General features: G+C 41.1%; 1 protein-coding gene across 17 annotated transcripts in view; it reads left to right on the top strand.

Moving 5' to 3' along the window:
* Positions 1-842: 842 nt before the first annotated feature.
* LOC138681740 (scavenger receptor cysteine-rich domain-containing protein DMBT1-like) overlaps positions 843-20637 on the top strand; it is a 491932-nt gene continuing 472137 nt past the window's right edge. For 13 of the 17 annotated variants that reach the window (XM_069769545.1, XM_069725880.1, XM_069769547.1 and 10 more), the window contains exon 1: positions 843-922. In XM_069769545.1, the coding sequence (XP_069625646.1) occupies positions 874-922 (49 nt within the window). In that variant the 5' untranslated portion in view covers positions 843-873. The remainder of the gene's footprint in view (positions 923-20637) is intronic. The other 4 variants (XM_069725877.1, XM_069725882.1, XM_069725883.1 and 1 more) reach the window with 3 other exon arrangements.

The following is a 20637-nucleotide window of genomic DNA, read 5'->3' on the forward strand; positions in this document are numbered from 1 at the left end:
TAAAAAAAAAACAGTATACCCTTCTGAACAGTGTCTGCGAGGCTGGGATTGATGCTGCCCAAGCATTTGATTGTCAACAGATTATGACATTGACAGACCCAATTGATCAAAGGCTTTTGAATTTTATTGAAAAGAAAAGTGGCTATATTGGTCACCAATATTTTTTATGGAAATGTCAGAAATGCCTTTTTGTACATTTTTAGTTATTTGGCTATTATTCTCACTTTAATGGATGAAAATAAGCAATTGAGATGGGAAAATTTACCGTACATTTTTCATTTAGTTGCATAATAATTCTGTATATTAATAGATGTCCAATAATTATGCACACAGATATCTTCTCCAAAGAAAGAAAAACCTAACTTTTGCTTGCTTAAATATTCATTTTTGTTAACCTTTTGGACTGACTGACTGCATTTGTTCATGCGAAAATTAATTATCACAAATACAAATTGTCTAATAATTGTGTATATGGACACCATGAACTACAGACAGGCTTTCTTTAAATGCCCTAGAGCCTTGGTATAAAATAATGATCTAGAAAAAATTTCCTGACTGCATGTTTTCTGGTAACAAAAAGAATTAACTTACTTATTAGTTCCTGTTAATTAATAATTAACCGGATGTAGGCAAATATTAACTATAATCAATCAATTATACATATACATATAAAATTCAACTTACTGTAAGTCTAAAGTACAGAATTGCAAATGCGCATTGAAAACTTTATAATATGATAGTTCCTCTTAGAAGATAATTCACTAACCTTGTTCCTGAAAGAAAAGGTGTGGCCGATTGTGTCATAATTACATGAGACCTTGTAGCTTCCAGCATCTATAAAAGGCAAATGCACAACCACTGAAGTGAGACACAATGGGAACTGTCATACTACTTCCTCTTGTTGGTACTCTACTCCTTTCAGGTAATGAACTGTGGCTGATTAATTTTGATCTTACTTCAATTAGATACATATTCATCACTATAATGTGTAACTATTTTATTATTGAGCTATGTATGTTATATACTGTATAGGTAAATGAAACAAAGCTCATTTTTCAGCCTTTACTGGTGCAAAGTATATTTACTTGAAATTAACATAATCTACCGTAAATAAAATTGCATTAATAAATGCTTGATCAGATAAATGTTGTATTGCCAGTTTGAGATAATTATGAAGAAAAATAGCATATAATTGTGTCAAGATACGTTAAAAACACATTTATTAGCTTCTGTGTGACCATGTGTTAAAAAAGTAAAAATGTATAAATTTTTTCCTGTATTACATAAAAATAAACCAATTAATAACAGGATGGGTGTGACAAATTGATCTAGATGGACCTTTCTGATCACTATATAAAAGTCATCATGCTTAAACTTAATGGGTATTCGCAATATATTCCCAAAAGTTATCACCTATTAAAAGGTACTCAAGATATGAATAGAATGGTGGTGTGCATGTGGTGTGCACCCCTCCATTAAATTAGATAATTTCAGAGTCCTGTTTTGAAATCTGTGTTGGTCTCAAGAGTTAGACTAAAATCTATCCATAAATTATAATATATACTGTCAATAAGCAATACGTAATAACTTCATTTTACACAAACAAATGCTATGTCCCATGTTGTTATAATTTCTTTGTTTTGCTTTGCCTATTTAGCACAATCATATTATGCAGCACTTTACAGATACTGTATTATCACTGTGCCCATTAGGGTTTACAATATAAGATCCTTATGCAGAGGTGTAGCTAGGGTTTTGGCTCAGGGGGGCGAAGCTTCTGAGTGGGCCTCTAACCAGGTAACCTTGATTACAACTCTGACGCACCCTAATAGTGGAGGAGAACCTCAGCAGATGACCTCACTGTTACTGAAAATAATCTCTATGTAATGACCAACATAGATATTACTGCCATATGATCAGTGGTAGATACCAGTCCTGCTGAACATATAAGAGGTTACAGCACAGTTACAGATGGTGACTTACAGCTGACGTTCTTTCTGATGCAATCATTCACTTTTCCGGTCTTTTCCATCTGGCCCAGACTGACACAACTTCTTCCACCCAGGACTCGGCTGCAGAGAATACAACAAAGACACATTTTACTTCTCATATTTTCAGTACGTCACCATCTATACCCAACCTTCACAAACTCCTCATCCTATTTGTACCCGAATGCTACTGTCGTATGTTTCCCTATTACTGTCCCTGCTGTGCGGTTCTCTGTGCCCTCTAAATTCTAAAGCAACCCACTATAATATAGTAATGCCAGGTGCAAATGCCCTAGAAAACAGTGCCCAAATTTTAGTGACCAGTGTGCCCTTTTGATATTCGCAGTAACCTGAGTTCCCCTATAAAAATAAGTGCCCACTTAACATTGAATGTCCCGAGTCTCAACCCCTGTATAGCTCCCCTATACACATCATAACGCTCTCTTATACATAACATAATGCCTCCTCACTCTAATGTACCCCACACAGTATACTGACCCCTTAGTAGCCCCCAAACTGCTTGATGGCCCCAACACTCTGTGAAGGTCAATTCACTGTGATCTCCACACTGTATGATGGCCCCCCTAGATAGCCTCCATATAGTATAATGTGCCAGATAGTCCTCCATATAATATAAAGCACTCTCCATAGGCCTGTACAGTATAGTGTTCTCCCCATAGGCCTGTATAGTGTAATGCACTCCCCATAGGCCTGTATAGTGTAATACTCTCCCCATAGGCCTGTATAGTGTAATGCACCCCCCATAGGCCTGTATAGTATAATTCTCTCCCCATAGGCCCGTTAAGTATAATGCACTCCCATAAGCAGCCTGTATAGTATAATGCACCCCCATAGGCAGCCTGTACAGTATAATGCACCCCCATTAGGCAACCAGTATAGTATAATGCACCCCATTAGGCAGCCAGTACAGTATAATGCACCCCCATTAGGCAGCCAGTACAGTATAAATTACCCCCATTAGGCTGCCAGTATAATATAATGCACCCCCATTAGGCAGCCAGTATAATATAATGCACCCCCATTAGGCAGCCAGTATAATATAATGCACCATTAGGCAGCCAGTATAATATAATGCACCATTAGGCAGCCAATATAATATAATGCACCCCTATTAGGCAGCCAGTATAATATAATGCACCCCAATTAGGCAGCCAGTATAATATAATGCACCCCAATTAGGCAGCCAGTATAATATAATGCACCATTAGGCAGTCTGTATAGTATAATGCACCATTAGGCAGCCAGTCTAATATATGATGCGATAGACTTTATTGATCCCGGGGGAAATTACGTTATTACAGCAGCAATACAAACAGCATTACATAAAATATTAGGACACAAATCTTGCACAAGTATACCAACATTACATAACAAATAAATGTGGGTAGTACAGGTATATAAGTCACTTAATTGACATTAGTACACCTGCAATCAGTCATTGTTGTCTAGCACCCTAAGGAAATTATTATACATCCCCATAGCAGTAGGTACAAACGATGCCACAATGGACTGGTAGAACATTTACAGCATTTTGCTGCACACATTGAACGACCTGAGCTTCCGAAGAAAGTACAGTCTGCTCATTCCCTTCTTGTAAACATTTCTGTATGAGACCTCCAATCGAGTCTACTGTCAAGGTGATTCCCCCTATATTTGTAGCTCTCAACAATCTCAACCTTCTGGCCAGCAATATTGATCGGTAAGTAATCCTCCTTTTACCTTCTATAACTCACCACCAACTCCTTGGTTTTATTTACATTTAGTTCTAGACAGTTAGTCTGGTACCAATCCACAAAGTCAGAAACCACCCTTCCATATTCCTCCTCCCCCCGGTCCCCCACAATGCCCCCTACAATCATTGAGTCATCTGAGAATTTTTGGAGGTGACAAAAATCTGATTTACACTGAAAGTCAGCTGTATACAATGTGAAGAGGAAGGGCGACAGCACTGTACCTTGAGGGGCTCCAACACTGCTCTGTACGCTGCCAGATACCACCTCCCCCATCCTTACAAACTGCGGCCTGTCTGTCAGGAGGAGGTGACGAAATTTGTTGATCATATAAATAACAATAATTTTAATTTCAAATTCACCCATTCTTTTCAGAAAAAACATATTAATTTTTGGGATTTGAATCTCTCAGGCAACACATTAAAACATACTGTTGAGATTACCCCCTATAGAAAACCGACCTCAAGTAATTCAATTCTTAGAGCCAATTCTTGCCATCAAAATCATGTCATAAAAAACATTCCATATGGTGAACTTATTAGAACAAGAAGGAATTGCTCTGACAATGATGTTTTTTTGGCAGAGACAGAGAAAACCTGTGAGCGTCTTTCTAATAGAGGATATCCTAAATGGAATCTGGACAAAGACCGTAAAAAAATCTCTAAAGTAGATCGCAAAAATTTATTAAAGACGAAAAATTATAAATCTACTTATAATAGTCCACAGATAAGCAACAATAATGTAGTATTCAGTACTCCATATAGTATTATATATATATATACGCAGATCATGGATATTGTCAAAAATCATTTACTCATGTTGAAACAAGATGACAAATTAAAACGAATTCTAATACAGAACGATATCAAATTTGTTGCTAAACGAGCACCCACTTTGGGCTCGATCCTGTCCCCAAGTCTATTCTCTAGCTCTCTACGAGATACTGATAGAGCTACTTGGCTCAACGCCACAGGTTTTTTCAGATGTGGAACCACTCGCTGCAAAACATGTAACTATGCACATAAAACAAATAAATTCTCATCTTTTCATAATCATAAACAATTTGATATACATGATTACATTAATTGCAACCCTGAAAATGTAGTGTATCTAATAGAATGTATTACATATAAAGTTCAGTACATAGGCTGCACCACATGTCCGTTAAAAGTACGAGTGAGACGGCACCTATCAGATGCCGTAAATTCTAAAGCCCTTTCTGCTTCAGCTGTCTCCAGACACTTTTACAACTTGCACAAAGGTAATTTAAATAGTCTCAGATTCTGTTGAATAGAAAAGGTTTACAAACCTCCGAGAGGAGGTAATTTACAGCAGAAACTTTTCAATCGGGAAACATATAGGAGGTTTATGCTTGACACACGTATTCCCTATGGCCTTAATGCTAGACATGATTTAATAAAGCAATACTAATTAATGTTTAAGTAATGTTCAAGCAATGTTCCTTAAGGGTATTTACTATGTTAATTTAAGTTATTTCTATGATATTCCTAACCGGTGATTACTTCTTTATACATTTATACATGCTTGTTTGCATTTTTAATTGTCTGTCCAATCAATGTCTTGTGCACACTATATATATATATATGTTTCCATTGCACTATTAGGTAGATCATGGTAGATAAGGCTTCATAGTTGAAATGCGTTGATCCTCCTTACTGGTGTGCCAGGTGTTTGCTATGCAAAGACTTTTTTGAAGAACAATATATCGCTTTAGTTGTCTAATAAAGTCTCACAAAGTTTGAACCACCTCCCCCTTCAGCTGGATCATTTCTCTTCTTATCTACAAAGGTACAGACATTCAGGGGTGCACTACCGGGGCGAACTGCTGGGGGTGAAACATTGATGACGGACGGGAATTCATGAACCACAAAGATGCAAACATCTGGGGGCGAACTGCCGGGGGTGAACTGCTGGGTGCGAAACATCCGGGGGCGAACTGCTGGGGGTGTAATGGGCAAACTGCTGGTGTGAAATGTGCGGGGGTGAAAAGTACCCAGGGGTGGACTGCTGGGGGCGAACTGCTGGGAGCGAAATGTGCGGTGTAAAACATCCATAGGGCCAAATGCTGGGATCAAAATGTGCGGGGGTGAAATGTACCCAGGGGCAAACTGCTGGGGTCGAAATGTGCAGGGGTGAAATATGCGGATGCGAAACATCCTGGGGGCCAAATGCTGGGGACGAAATGTGCGTGGGCGAAATGTACCCAGGGGCAAACTGCTGGGAGTGAAATGTGCGGGGGGTGAAATGTGCAGTTGCGAAACATCCTGGGGGACAAATGCTGGGGACGAAATGTGTGCGGGCGAAATGTACCCAGGGGCAAACTGCTGGGGTCGAAATGTGCGGGGGTGAAATGTGCGGGTGCGAAACATCCTGGGGGACAAATGCTGGGGACAAAATGTGCGTGGGCGAAATGTACCCAGGGGCAAACTGCTGGGGTCGAAATGTGCGGGGGTGAAATGTGCGGGTGCGAAACATCCTGGGGGACAAATGCTGGGCACGAAATGTTCGGGGGGCGAAATGTACCAAGGGGTGAACTACTGGGAGAAAACTGCTGGGGGCAAACTGCTGGGGGTGAACTGCTGGGGGCAAAACATCCTATAACCGTTTCAGACTCAGGGCCACTGAGACTTGACCATGTGGAAGACAGGGTGGTGGTGGTGGTTGCAAAGTGACTGGAACCATTATACACTATCCAACCAACAACCTTTTGACACTGATCTGGGTTCAATAGTGGTGTGCTGTGGTCCCCTAGTAATTGGGACAGGAAGGTCAGGCGACAAGATGTAGTTGTTTGTTGTGGCACAATTTCAGTTTGCCCACGGCCTCGACCTTGGCCTCTGCATGCACCATCACCATCACGTCCAGTTCCCTGTCGCTTGCCAGGTGCCTTGCCCATTTTAAATGGAGGACAATATTTTCCATGTTCACAACAAATGGCTGAATTTGGAGCAAACTTATATGTGATCCATGTGATAGAAAACCACAGTTTTAAATATCTGGCCTGTTGGTACCTATTTTTAACAGCAAACTGGTGTCTAGAACTTCTCTAACACGCTGCAACAAAATTTAGATGGAGGCCAGAAATTGCAGAATTTTGAGCACACTTATTTGTGATCCGTGTGATGGACAATCCACAATTTTAAATAGCTGGCATTTTTAACCCCTACCTGACCTGTGACGCCACATAGGCGTCATGAAAGTCGGTGCCAATCCGACCTGTGACGCCTATGTAGCGTCATGGAGGGATCGCGTCCCTGCAGATTGGGTGAAAGGGTTAACTCCAATTTCACTCAATCTGCAGGGACAGGGGAAGTGATACTTCAACCCAGGGGGGTGGCTTTGCACCCACGTGGCTATGATAGCTCTGATTGGCTGTTGAAAGTGCAACAGCCAATCAGAGCAATTTGTAATATTTCACCTATGAAATTTGGTGAAATATTACAATCCAGCTATGGTCGATGCTGTAATATCGTTGGCCATGGCTGGAGACCACGATCTGACCCCCCCACGACTGACAGCGGTGATCTGCCACCGCTGTCAGTCTTTACTCCCCTCCATTCTGTGCTCCGCTGCCCTCCTCTCCCCTTCGCTTGCCCCCGGCCTCCCCTCCACCCCCCCGCAGTCCGATCCCACCCCCATACTTACCAAGTCTCGGTGTCGCTCCCAATGTCCATCTGTCTTCAGCGATGGGTGCCGCCATCTTTCAAAATGGCGGGCGCATGCACAGTGCGCCGGCCGAATCTGCCGGCTGGCAGATTCGTTACAGGTACATTTTGATCACTGTGATAGGTTATATCACAGTGATCAAAATAAAAAAATAATAAATAAAGCCCCCCTTATCACCCCATAGGTAGGGAAAATAATGAAATAAATAAAATATATTTATTTTTATTTTTCCACTAGGGTTAGAACTAGGGTTAGAACGAGGATTAGGGTTAGGGCTAGGGTTAGGATTAGGGTTAGGATTAGGGTTAGGGCTAGGTTTGCAATTAGGGTTAGAATTAGGCTATGTGCACACGGAGCGGATTTGGCTGCGAATCCGTAGCGGATTGGCCGCTGCGGATTCATGGCAGTTTTCCATCACGTTTACAGTACCATTTAAACCTATGGAAAACCAAATCCACAGTGCACATGGTGCGGAAAATACCGTGCAGAGACGCTGCGTTGTGTTTTCTGCAACATGTCAATTCTTTGTGAGGATTCCGCAGTGTTTTACACCTGTTCCTCAATAGGAATCCGCAGGAGAAATCTGCACAAAAAACACTGGAAATCCGCGGTAAATCTGCAAGTAAAATGCAGTGCGTTTTGCCTGCGTATTTTTAAAAAACGGTGCGGAAAAATCCGCACACGAATCTACAACGTGGGCCCATAGCCTTAGGGTTAGGGCTGGAACCAGAGTTAGGGTTGGAATTAGGGTTAAAATTAGGGTTAGGGGTGTGTTGAGGTTATGGTTAGGCTTGTGGTTAGGGTTTTGGTTAGGGTTGGGATTACTGTTGGTTGTGTGTTGGAGTTAGGGTTGGGATTAGGGTTAGGGTTGGGATTAGGGTTAGGGGTGTGTTGGGGTTAGTTTTGGAGTTAGAATTGAGGGGTTTCCACTGTTTAGGCACATCAGGGGGTCTCCAATCACGACATGGCACCACCATTGATTGCAGCCAATCTTACATTCAAAATGTCAAATGGTGCTCCCTCCCTTCCAAACCCTGACGTGTGCCCAAACAGTGGTTTACCCAAACATATAGTGCATAAGCGTACTCAGGAAAAATTGTACAACAATTTTGGGGGTCTAATTTCTCCTGCTACGCATGGAAAAATAAAAAAAGGGGGCTAAAAAATTATTTTTGTGGGGAAAAAAGATTTTTTATTTTCACGGCTCTGCGTTATAAAATTCTGTAAAGCACTTGGGGGTTCAAAGTGCTCACCACAAATCTAGATAAGTTCCTTGGGGGTCTAGTTTCCAAAATGGGGTCAGATGTGGTGGGTTTCAACTGTTTAGGCACATCAGGGGCTCTGCAAATGTAACATGACACCTGCAGACCATTCCATCAGTCTGCATTTCAAAAAGTCACTACTTCCCTTCCGAGCTCTGCCATGCACCCAAACAGTGGTTTACCCCCACATATGGGGTATCGGCGTACTCAGGACAAACTGTAAAACAACTTTTGGGGTCCAATTTCTCCTGTTACCCTTGTGAAAATAAAAAATTGTGGGCTAAAAAATAATTTTTGAGGAAAGAAAAATGATTTTTTATTTTCATGGCCCTGCGTTATAAACTTCTGTGAAGCACTTGGGGGTTCAAAGTGCTCACACATCTAGATGAGTTCCTTGGTGGGTCTAGTTTCCAAAATGGGGTGACTTGTGGGGGAGCTCCAATGTTTAGGCACACAGGGGCTCTCCAAACACGGCATGGTGTCCGCTAAAGATTGGAGCCAATTTTTCATTCAAAAAGTCAAATGGCGCTCCTTCCCTTCCGAGCCTCGCCGTGTGCCCAAACAGTGGTTTACCCCCACATATGAGGTATCGGTATAATCAGGAGAAATTGCCCAACAAATTTTTGGATCCATTTTATCCTGTTACCCATGCAAAAATGAAAAAATTGTTGCTAAAAGTTCATTTTGTGACCTAAAAAGTTAAATGTTCATTTTTTCCTTCCATGTTACTTCTGCTGCTGTGAAGCACTTGAAGGGTTAATAAACTTCTTGAATGTGGTTTTGAGCACCTTTAGAGGTGCAGTTTTTAGAATGGTGTCTTTTTGGGGTATTCAGCCATATAGACCCCTCAAAGGGACTTAAAATGTGAGGTGGCCCCTAATAAAAATGGTTTTGTAAATTTCGTTGTAAAAATTAGAAATCGCTGCTCAAATTTTAAACCCTATAACTTCCTAGCAAAAAAAAATGTTGTGTCCAAAATTATGCTGTTGTAAATTAGACATGTGGGAAATGTTATATATTAACTATTTTGTGTCACATAACTCTCTGGTTTAACAGAATAAAAATTCTAAATTTGAAAGTTGCTAAATTTTCAAAATTTTCCCCAAATTTCCATTTTTTCACAAATAAATGCAAAAATTATCGACCTAAACTTACCACTAACATGAAGCTCAATATGTCACGAAAAAACAATCTCAGAATCGCTAGGATCCGTTGAAGCGTTCTTGAGTTATTACCTCATAAAGGGACACTGGTCAGAATTGCAAAAAATTGCCAGGTCATTAAGGTCAAAATAGGCTGGGTCATGAAGGGGTTAAGCAAATAATCAGGATTAAGATCCCAAAAAATATTCCTGGCCCCTAATACCTGGGGCTATGTCTTGAAATATCTATAAAAGCAGCAGCGGCAGACAGAACTGGAATGGGCCCTCTTGATATATGCACTACAGTCTGCCACATACACTGCCTGCCTTCCTAGCACTGATGTCTATGCAGCTGAATTAGTCCTCAGAAGGACTGATAGTTGAGATGATATGTGTATAATATATTGTGGTATACCTACAGTAACTAAGAAATAATCAAATCTCTCCCTAGCTCACCAGCATCTTTCCTTAAACTGCCTGATTCCGGAGTAGACTGTGACAAACATAGCGGTGCCAGGTCTGATATAGACCTGATGACATTGTGCGGCCAGCCAATCACTGTAATGCCGCAACCAACATGGCTGTGGCATTACAGTATGGGGCAGGCAATACCTGCATGTTCATTGTCTCTCTAAAGGGAGCCAACCATGCAGGGTGGGGACCCAAGCTCCCACCGAGCAATCCTGGAAACACTCGGCAAGCTCCGAGCATCTTGAGCAGTGAGATGCTCGGGCAAGTACTGAGTAGTTAAGAGCATGCTCGCTCATCACTAGTTTGGGGTGTGTTGGGGTTAAGTTTGTGGTTAGGGTTGGGATTAGGGGTAGGGGTATTTTGGGTCAGGGTTGTAGTTAGAAATGGGGGTTTCCACTGTTTAAATACATCAGAGGGTCTCCAAGTGTGACATGGCGCCACTATTGATTCCAGACAATTTTTCGTTCCCTTGTGAAAATAAAAAAAATTGGTTCCAAAGTAAATACTAAACAATAAGATACACTGGCGCTAAGACTATATGTGTAGGCTCCACAAGTGCCGCTGGTCTCCCTATCGGATAATGTGCCCAATCCGACAGAAAGAACCAAAGTAAACCAATATACAACAATGGGAATACCACGCTACAAGTGGCTATGGCTGATGAACGTGCAGAATACTGTGGTATTATATGGGCGCTGCTAAAATACCTGTGTGGCAGTGGCTATTAACTAAACGGGTGACTACTTAGACCTTATACTTATATTAGATCGCACCCATTAATCGCAACTGCTAATAACCAATACCTTACTTGGTGTAGCTATGTAGATTTCAATGCGCTGGTGAGCTGTCAGCTTCAGACCCAGATGCCGGACCTGCGTTCCTGTAGGTCCGCTGCGCCGGAGAGAGGTCACGCTCTTGTAGAAGCTGGATGCGCAGGTGTTAGCAGCAGCCGTTGGTGGTGGCTGCGGGTATAGCAGGCTCGGCGGTATCGGCCATTTCTCGCGTGTATCCAGGGACGCCTCCGGCCGGGACGTCTCTGGCTCTACACGCTACCTAAGCAGTCCTCGCCTGCTATACCCACAGCCACCACCAACGGCTGCTGCTAACACCTGCGCATCCAGCTTCTACAAGAGCGTGACCTCTCTCCGGCGCAGCGGACCTACAGGAACGCAGGTCCGGCATCTGGGTCTGAAGCTGACAGCTCACCAGCGCATTGAAATCTACATAGCTACACCAAGTAAGGTATTGGTTATTAGCAGTTGCGATTAATGGGTGCGATCTAATATAAGTATAAGGTCTAAGTAGTCACCCGTTTAGTTAATAGCCACTGCCACACAGGTATTTTAGCAGCGCCCATATAATACCACAGTATTCTGCACGTTCATCAGCCATAGCCACTTGTAGCGCGGTATTCCCATTGTTGTATATTGGTTTTCTTTGGTTCCAAAGTAAATTTTTTGTGAAAAATATAAAATGTTTATTTTTTCCTTCCACAATGCTTTAGTTCTCGTGAAGCGCCTGATGGGTTAATAAACTTCTTGAATGTGGTTTTGTGCACCATGAGGGATGCATGTTTTACAGTGTTGTCACTTTTGGGTATTTAGTGTTACCGTATAATGACCCCCCCAACGTCACTTCAAATATGAGGTGGTCCCTAAATAAAATGGTTTTGTAAATTTTGTTGGAAAAATGAGAAATCACTGGTCAACTTTTATCCCTTATAACTTCCTAACAAAATTTTTTTTTTTCAAAAATTGTGCTGATGTAAAGTAGACATGTGGGAAATGTTATTTATTAAGTATTTTGTGTGACATGACTCTCTGATTAAAGGGCATTAAAATTAAAAGTGTGACATTTTCAAAATTTTCTAAATTTTTGCCATATTTCCATTTTTTCATAGATAAACGCAAGTCATATAGAAGAATTTTTACAACTATCACAAAGTATAATATGTCACAAAAAACATTCTCAGAATCAACGCGATCCGTTAAAGAGTTCCAGAGTTATAACCACAAAAAGTGACAGTGGTCAGAATTGCAAAAAATGGCTTGGTCATTAAGTACCAAATTGGCTTTGTCACTAAGGGGTTAAGTTAGTAATGTACAAAATAATAAATTACATATCCCTTATGTCTACTTTACATCAACATCATTTTTAAAACTTTTTTTTTTTGTTAGACAATTAGAATGGTTAAAAGTTTATCTGCAATTTCTACTTTTTCCAAGAAAATTGACAAAACCAATATTTTAGGGAACGCATCATGTTTGAAGTGACATTAAAGGGCTTATGTGAGAGAAGGTTTTAAAAACTGCACCCCTGAAACTCCTGTAAATCACATTCAAGAAGGCTATTAACCCTTTAGACACTTCACAGGAATTAAATCAATGTAGAAGGAAAAAATGAACAATTTAATTTTTCTTAACAAAATGTTCATTTAGCCCCAAATTTAGCAATTTTTCAAGGGTAACAGGAGAAAATTGACCATGCAATTTGTTGTGAAATTTTCTATTTTTTTCTGAGTGCATCACTACCACATATTTAGAGGAATACTACTGCTTAGGTGCACGGCAGGGCTCGAAAGGGAAGGAGCATCATTAGACTTTTGTAGCACAAAATTTGCTGGAAAAGATGCCATATCATATTTTCACAGCGCCTGATGTGCCTAAATGATGGTAACCCCTACAAGTGATCAAATTTTGGAAACTACACTACAAATAATTTGTCATGATCCAGGTCAGGATTTGCTTCTTGCTTCTCTTTTCTCAGCCTGGTCATGGAAGGGTTAACCTTTCCTGACTCTCTTTGGTTCTTGGGTGGCTTTTTATTGGTACTATTTTTGGTAGCCTTTGTCAGTGATAGTTCTGGTCCTTGGCTAGAGCAACTGATCTGTATACCCTAGTGATCCTTCTGCCTCTGACTTCCCATGTGTGTCTGACTTGTTCCCATCTCTTACTCAGTGTACGTTTTCATGATTTCACTACAGTGTATGACTCGGCTTGAACTCTGAATTCCACCACCAGTTTTTCTGTCTCTGATACTGCATTCCCCGACTGTCTTTTGACCCTCTGGCTTGTACCTTGACTCCTCTTTCCGTCTTACATTTTGGATACAGCGCTCCCATCTGGCTCTGACTTTTGGCTTATCTCTAACCTCGTGCTTTGCTGTGATCTCTGGTACTTCATCTCCCTGTTTGTTGCTGACTTTGGCCTCTGACTACTCTGCCGCCTCCTGGTGGTGGCCTACACTTCTGCACAAAGTGCCACACAGTAAGTGCGACCCTTTTTCCTGTAACAGCGCCCCCTGGAGGTGGCTGAGCACAACTGCTCCTCAGTTGCATTACATAATTTATGTAATACCACATGTTTGTGGATATGGACAACTAAATTATACTTCTAATAATATATAAGTATCTTTGGAAAGTCAAAAATCTAAAGTGTATGACCTAAAAATAGCTCTTACCTTTGGTTTATATTCAGGATATGGATTTAGCACCTATCGTTAAAATGCTGACATACTTGTCTCCTCTAGAATGTATTGTCCTATGTAAGAATAGTAATTGCTTTATTGATATATTTTCCTTGAGTCTGAAAAATTGGCTTGGTTTCCTAAGTGGCAAAACATCTGAAAAGTTAGGATTTACTGGAAAAGGCTTCCACTAATGTGTCTAAAATAATAATAATCTAATATATAAAGCTGAATGTGTGTGTGTGTGTGTGTGTGTGTGTGTGTGTGTGTGTGTGTGTGTGTGTGTGTGTGTGTGTATGTATGTGTGTATGTATGTCCGGGATTGGCATCTGAACCGTCGCAGCTACAGCCACAAAATTTTGCACAGTCACACGTCTGGACCCCGAGAGCATCATAGGCTATGTTGTGAGGTGAAATTTTAACCCCACGCTTTCCACTTCACCAAACAATTTTGCCCCTATCTACATAATGGGGAAAAAGTGAAAGGAAAAGTGTTGGAGGCGTCGCAGCTACAGCCACAAAATTTTGCACAGTCACACGTCTGGACCCCGAGAGCGTCATAGGCTATGTTGTGAGGTGAAATTTTAACCCCGCGCTTTCCAATTCACCAAACAATTTTGCCCCTATCTACATAATGGGGAAAAAGTGAAAGGAAAAGTGTTGGAGGTAAATTGACAGCTGCCAGATGTGAACAAGGGGGACTTAAAGAATGAGAGCGATGGCGCCAAAGAGTATATACCGTACAGTTGCTAAGGTGGGGCCCCGACATGGGATACTCACCACACACGGGGATATGAACACGCACACAAAATGCGCCACACACTACCACGTGCTTGAACACATATACCACCCTCAGCACACATTTCACCTCACATACACCAACCTCGCCACATAAAAGTCGAAACACAAAAGTCACCGCTCAAAACTCGCCACGCGCAAAACTCGCCACATGCAAAACTAGGCTCACGCAAAACTCGCCACACGTGCAAAACTCGCCTCATGGGAAAACTCGCCACACGCAAAACTTGCACCCGCGGAAAAATTGCCACATGCACAAAAGTTGCAACACATGCAAAAGTTGCCTCACACAAAACTTGCACATACTCAAAAGGCACCACACATAAAACTCGCCACGCGCAAAACTCGCCATGCGCAAAACTTGCTGCACACAACTTACTACACTAACCTGTCACATGCAACTCGACACACAAAAAGTTGCTACACGCATGTCGCCACACAAAACTCATCTCACAAAAGTCGCTACATGCACGTCGCCACACGCAACTCAACACACACAACTTGACACACGAAACTCGCCTAGAGCACACACAAGTCTGGTATTATCCTTCAAAAATAAAAATCTGATTAATAAGCAGACAAACTACAAGAGCAACAAATATACCATATAGGAAATACGGCAGCTGTCAGTCACATGACCTGTCTATTATGTGTATGTGTGAGCTAATATATACTGCCAAGGGGAGGGCTTCCTGTTGGCTGGGGATTTATCAGGCTGCCAATTTAGCTTACAAATACTGAGGTAAAAATACTGACCAAATAACGTGTGAACAAGGTCTAATACAGGAGGAGATGACATACAGACATATACTATGTACAGGGGAGATAACACACAGGTATATACTATATACAGGAGAGATGACACACAGGTATATACTATATACAGGAGGAGATGACACACAGGTATATACTATATACAGGAGCAGATGACCTACAGGTATATACTATATACAGGAGGAGATGACTTACAGGTATATATTATATACAGGGGAGATGACACAGGTATATACTATATACAGGAGGAGATGACATACAGGTATATACTATATATAGGAGGAGATGACATACAGGTATATACTATATACAGGGGAGATGGCACACAACAGGTATATGCTATATACAGGGGAGATGACATACAGGTATCTACTATATACAGGAGATGACATACAGGTGTATACTATATATAAGGGAGATGACAAACATGTATATACTGAGGTGATAATGAGAGGTGTGAGGTGAAAATGAAAAGGTGTGAGTGCAAAATGAGAGGAGTGAGGGAAAATAGTGGAGTGATCGGAAAATGACAGATGTGAGGTCGAAATGACAAGTGTTAGGGGGAATGAGAGGAGTGAGGGGGAAAATAAGAGGAGTGAGGGGGAAAATGAGAGATGTGAGAGCGAAAATGAAAGATGTGATGGGGAAAATGAGAGGCGTGATGGGAAAATAAGAGAAGTGAGGTGCTATAACTAACCACAGATATTTACTATGCCCAGGCAACGCCGGGCTCTTCAGCTAGTTAGGGATAAAATAAGAGAACAGAACCAAACAATAGTCCATTGAGAGTGGTGACATGGTAAAGAGAAACAATCTTAAAAGATTTTTACTTGACAAATCCACTGGATCTGGATATGGGTCCATATCAATCCTTGAAAAGGACTCTGCATGTTGAGAAAAAATTGAATTCCATAATGCCCATTTAGATTTATACTTTGTAAGGGAGTTGCTGTTCAAGGCATTTCCCTTTTGTCTTACCGTATCCAAGTTCACCTCCTCCCCCCCCCTTTTTCTTCCATTTTTTCCCTTTCCTCTTTTCCCCATTATCCTGTCTAATTTTGTATTATTAATATTATCCTTCATATAAGTTCATTTAGTTTCTATGTTATTTTTGTCATACTCCAATAATATTATATACGGTATGTTGAATTTTGACTCATGTTATATTGTCGCATATAAACTATTCCCCTACCTTGATATTGTAAAATTTCCCCAAATAAAAATTATTGAAATAAAATAATAATAATAATGAGAAGAATATTTCTATAATTTATATTAATTACATTTACATATGTACAAGCAGAATTTAAAAGTTATAGAGAAATTATAAAGTGCAATATATTTTATGTGGTCTTAATGCTAAATAAACGGAGTTACTTTATGTATACTTTGAATTAGCTATCTTGTATGAATCATAGGTTATAGTCCAGAAATACAAGAAAATATTCATAGTTGGCCTTGAATTTTGCCAGCAGACAAAAATAAATCCTCTTGCTTTTTAAACAAGTATTAACTTTGACATGTGCAAGTTTTAGGAGAAAAGGTTAGGTAATTTTGAACTTGTAATTAAGAAAAGTTAACTATATCAAGTTAAGATTGGAATGTCTGCAAAAACATTCCAAAGGTGTTTTGTTTTTGCAAGGTAATGCGATCACCCACACGTTTTGTATTGCCCTGCAAAAAAAAAATCACTGAAATTAGCTTTGAAATTATCACTCATCCACTATAGTCTCCTGAGTTGGCCTCATCTGATAATTTTCTGTATTATTTGCAAAACTCAAAAAATCATTTAGGTGATGAAAATTTACAACAAACCAGATGATAATTGATCATTTATTTTTTCTAAGTTAGAATTACTTTTCGATATGTTGAATGTATAGAGTTTAAAGGTGACAAGACTGGCATTGTTTTCAGGCCTTAGTGAGGGGGCATGATAGAGTCAGACCCTCCTGATTCATGAAAAGGTCTACCCCATGTCAGGGACAGGAGTGAGATTTCTGGCATTGGAAACACCACAACTCATCATGAACTAGAAAAAATTGTGGTTTCTTGACCCCGTTCTGCTACAGCTCTGTCCATTTTGAATTGGCGTGAAAACTCCAAAAATTGCAAAATTTTGGTGCAACTTGCGACTTCTCAAAGCTTTTATGCCAGCATTCTGACATGAAAGCTTTGACAAATCAGGTCCTTAATTTTTTAGGCTGGGTCAACTATATATCATTTCTCCTCTTGCACATTTACAAATCTTTTGGCATATATTAAAAGCAGTCAATAAGCTTAACCATGGATATGTTATTGTTATGACTGCACAAGTAAAAGTACACAGATAGAGAGTCCAAAGGTGTGATTAAACCTGAAACACCATCTTGTTTCTGTCTGTACTGTGGTCGAACAGGTCATATAATGATTTATTGCTTCATATTCAAAAATGAATTTCTTTAATCTAAGGAAAAGGAAAGAAAAAAGGAACTAATATGTAAGGATACTGTTTTGTAAAGGTTTGAGGTTCTCATATACAGACTACTGGTTGTTTTTTACAAGTGTCTTTGGCTACCAATTCTGCATTTGTTGACTGTATGTAAATTGCACATTATTTGTTATTATTTTTGTTTAGAAATGTTTCTGGATATGGACAACTAAATTATACTTCTAATAATATAGAAGTATCTTTGGAAAGTCAAAAATCTCAGGTTCCTCCTTAGATGTCATTGACAGTGGCTTTCAAGTGTGGGTACAAAGTTGCAACTCTTAGTCATCCTGTTCAAGTATCTGCAATTGATAGTACTCCTCTTATCAAGACTCATGTTACTTCTAAGGTTGAGAATTTGTGCACGAAAGTGTTTTCCAAGATGTTTATTTAACCCCTTCATGACCAGGGGATTTTTCGTTTTTCCGTGTTCGTTTTTCGCTCCCCTCCTTCCCAGAGCCATAACTTTTTTATTTTTCCGTCAATTTGGCCATGTGAGGGCTTATTTTTTGCGGGACGAGTTGTACTTTTGAACGACATCATTGGTTTTAGCATGTCGTGTACTAGAAAACGGGAAAAAAATTCCAAGTGCGGTGAAATTGCAAAAAAAGTGCAATCCCACATTGGTTTTTTGTTTGGCTTTTTTGCTAGGTTCACTAAATGCTAAAACTGACCTGCCATTATGATTCTCCAGGTCATTACGAGTTCATAGACACCAAACATGACTAGGTTATTTGTTATCTAAGTGGTGAAAAAAAATTCCAAACTTTGCTAAAAAAAAAAAAAAAAAAATTGCGCCATTTTCCGATACTCGTAGCGTCTCCATTTTTCGTGATCTGGGGTCGGTTGAGGGCTTATTTTTTGCGTGCCGAGATGACGTTTTTAATAATAGCATTTCGGTGCAGATACGTTCTTTTGATCGCCCGTTATTGCATTTTAATGCAATGTCGCGGCGACCAAAAAAACGTAATTCTGGCGTTTCGAGTTTTTTTCCCGCTACGCTGTTTAGCGATCAGGTTAATACTTTTTTTTATTTGATAGATCGGGCAATTCTGAGCGCGGCGATACCAAATATGCGTAGATTTGATATTTTTTTTATTGATTTATTTTGATTGGGGCGAAAGGGGGGTGATTTAAACTTTTATGTTTTTTTTATTTTTTTCACATTTTTTTGAACTTTTTTTTTTAACTTTTGCCATGCTTCAATAGCCTCCATGGGAGGCTAGAAGCAGGCATAGCACGATCGGCTCTGCTACATAGCAGCGATCTGCTGATCGCTGCTATGTAGCAGAATTGCACGTGTGCTGTGAGCGCCGACCACAGGGTGGCGCTCACAGCGACGGGCAATCAGTAACCATAGAGGTCTCAAGGACCTCTATGGCTACAATGGAGACGCATCGCCGACCCCCGGACATGTGACGGGGGTCGGCGATGACGTCATTTCCGGCCGCCCGGCCAGAAGCGGTAGTTAAATGCCGCTGTCTGCGTTTGACAGCGGCATTTAACTAGTTAATAGGTGCGGGCAGATCGCGATTCTGCCCGCGCCTATTACGGGCACATGTCAGCTGTTCAAAACAGCTGACATGTCCCGGCTTTGGTGCGGGCTCACCGCGGAGCCCTGCATCAAAGCAGGGGAGCCGGCATCGGACGGTATAGTACGTCCGATGCCGGTAAGGGGTTAAACCCTAGTCATCGATGGGAGCTCTTCCTCCTAATTTTGCTCAGGATTTTGAGGGTGTTTTTTCTGAGAACGAATGTGAAGTTCTTCTCCCACAGAGGTCATATGATTGTGCTCAGATGGATCCTGATAAGGTACAGGCTGTCCTTGACTCGATACAATCAATGGATAATAAGGATTTACAGAGGTTCTTGTCATGGTTATATTTGTCATGCAGCAATATGGTGTGTCTAGGGTTAATCTTGGTAGCTTCCCTTTGGCTTTTGCAAGGCTTTTTATAGTTTCTTTGTGCTTCCATGCCTTGTCGGTTATACTCTTGCCCTCAGCTGAGGTAGTCGACCCCATTGTGCCTGTGTTTTGGTGTGTTTATATGGTTGTGACCCAGTCTGTTTTCCTGTTGTGATTCTGTCTTCTGTATTTGTACTGTATTTGCTCTCTCTGATGTGACTTCTGCTTTTCCCTGGTTACGCATTTTCTCTGTCTGGTATCCCTGACCTCGGCGTTCTTTTGACTTCCGCCTTTCTCTTCCCCACTGTGCGCTTACCACTATTGGGTCCTGGTACTGCCGCCGCACTCCTCTGTCCTATGCTGCAGACCTGCGGAGGCTCCGCCTCCATCTCCTCTGACTGGCAGTCATGTGCCGCAGGTCCTGTTGCAGCGTTCTCCTAAACTGTCACGTCGCTCTGCTCGGGAGCCCTGTCAGACTGTTCCTCTCCCAGCTGCTCTGACTCCCAAGCTTCCTGGTGAGTGTCCGCTTGGCGAACTGTGATAGTTCAGTATGCTCATTTTTATCGTAAGTTCATTAAGAACATTTTGGTCATAGTACATCCTCTTACTGATATTACCAAGAATGGTACTGACTTTTCCTCTTGGTCTATTGAGGCTGTTGAAGTTTTTTCTGTCCTTTTCCTAAAGCTTCGGCACATTAGCTAAAGGCTGTTCTTCCTTCTGTATCTCGCTATCTAGGAGCTACGGCACCTCAGGCTGTGCGGCCCCTCACCCATCCTTCTGCCTCAGACTGCTCCAGTCTGCTGTCTGGCACCAACTGTTAACTCTTCCTAACTGCCTAGCAACTGCCAAGCAACTAACTCCTCCTCCCGACCAGAGAGAGCAGCTCCCCTGAAATCGGGTGTAGAGCTCCCCCTTCTGGCCTGG

The sequence above is a fragment of the Ranitomeya imitator genome, chromosome 5 (assembly GCF_032444005.1).
Source record: "Ranitomeya imitator isolate aRanImi1 chromosome 5, aRanImi1.pri, whole genome shotgun sequence".
In the NCBI taxonomy this organism is placed as follows: domain Eukaryota; kingdom Metazoa; phylum Chordata; class Amphibia; order Anura; family Dendrobatidae; genus Ranitomeya; species Ranitomeya imitator.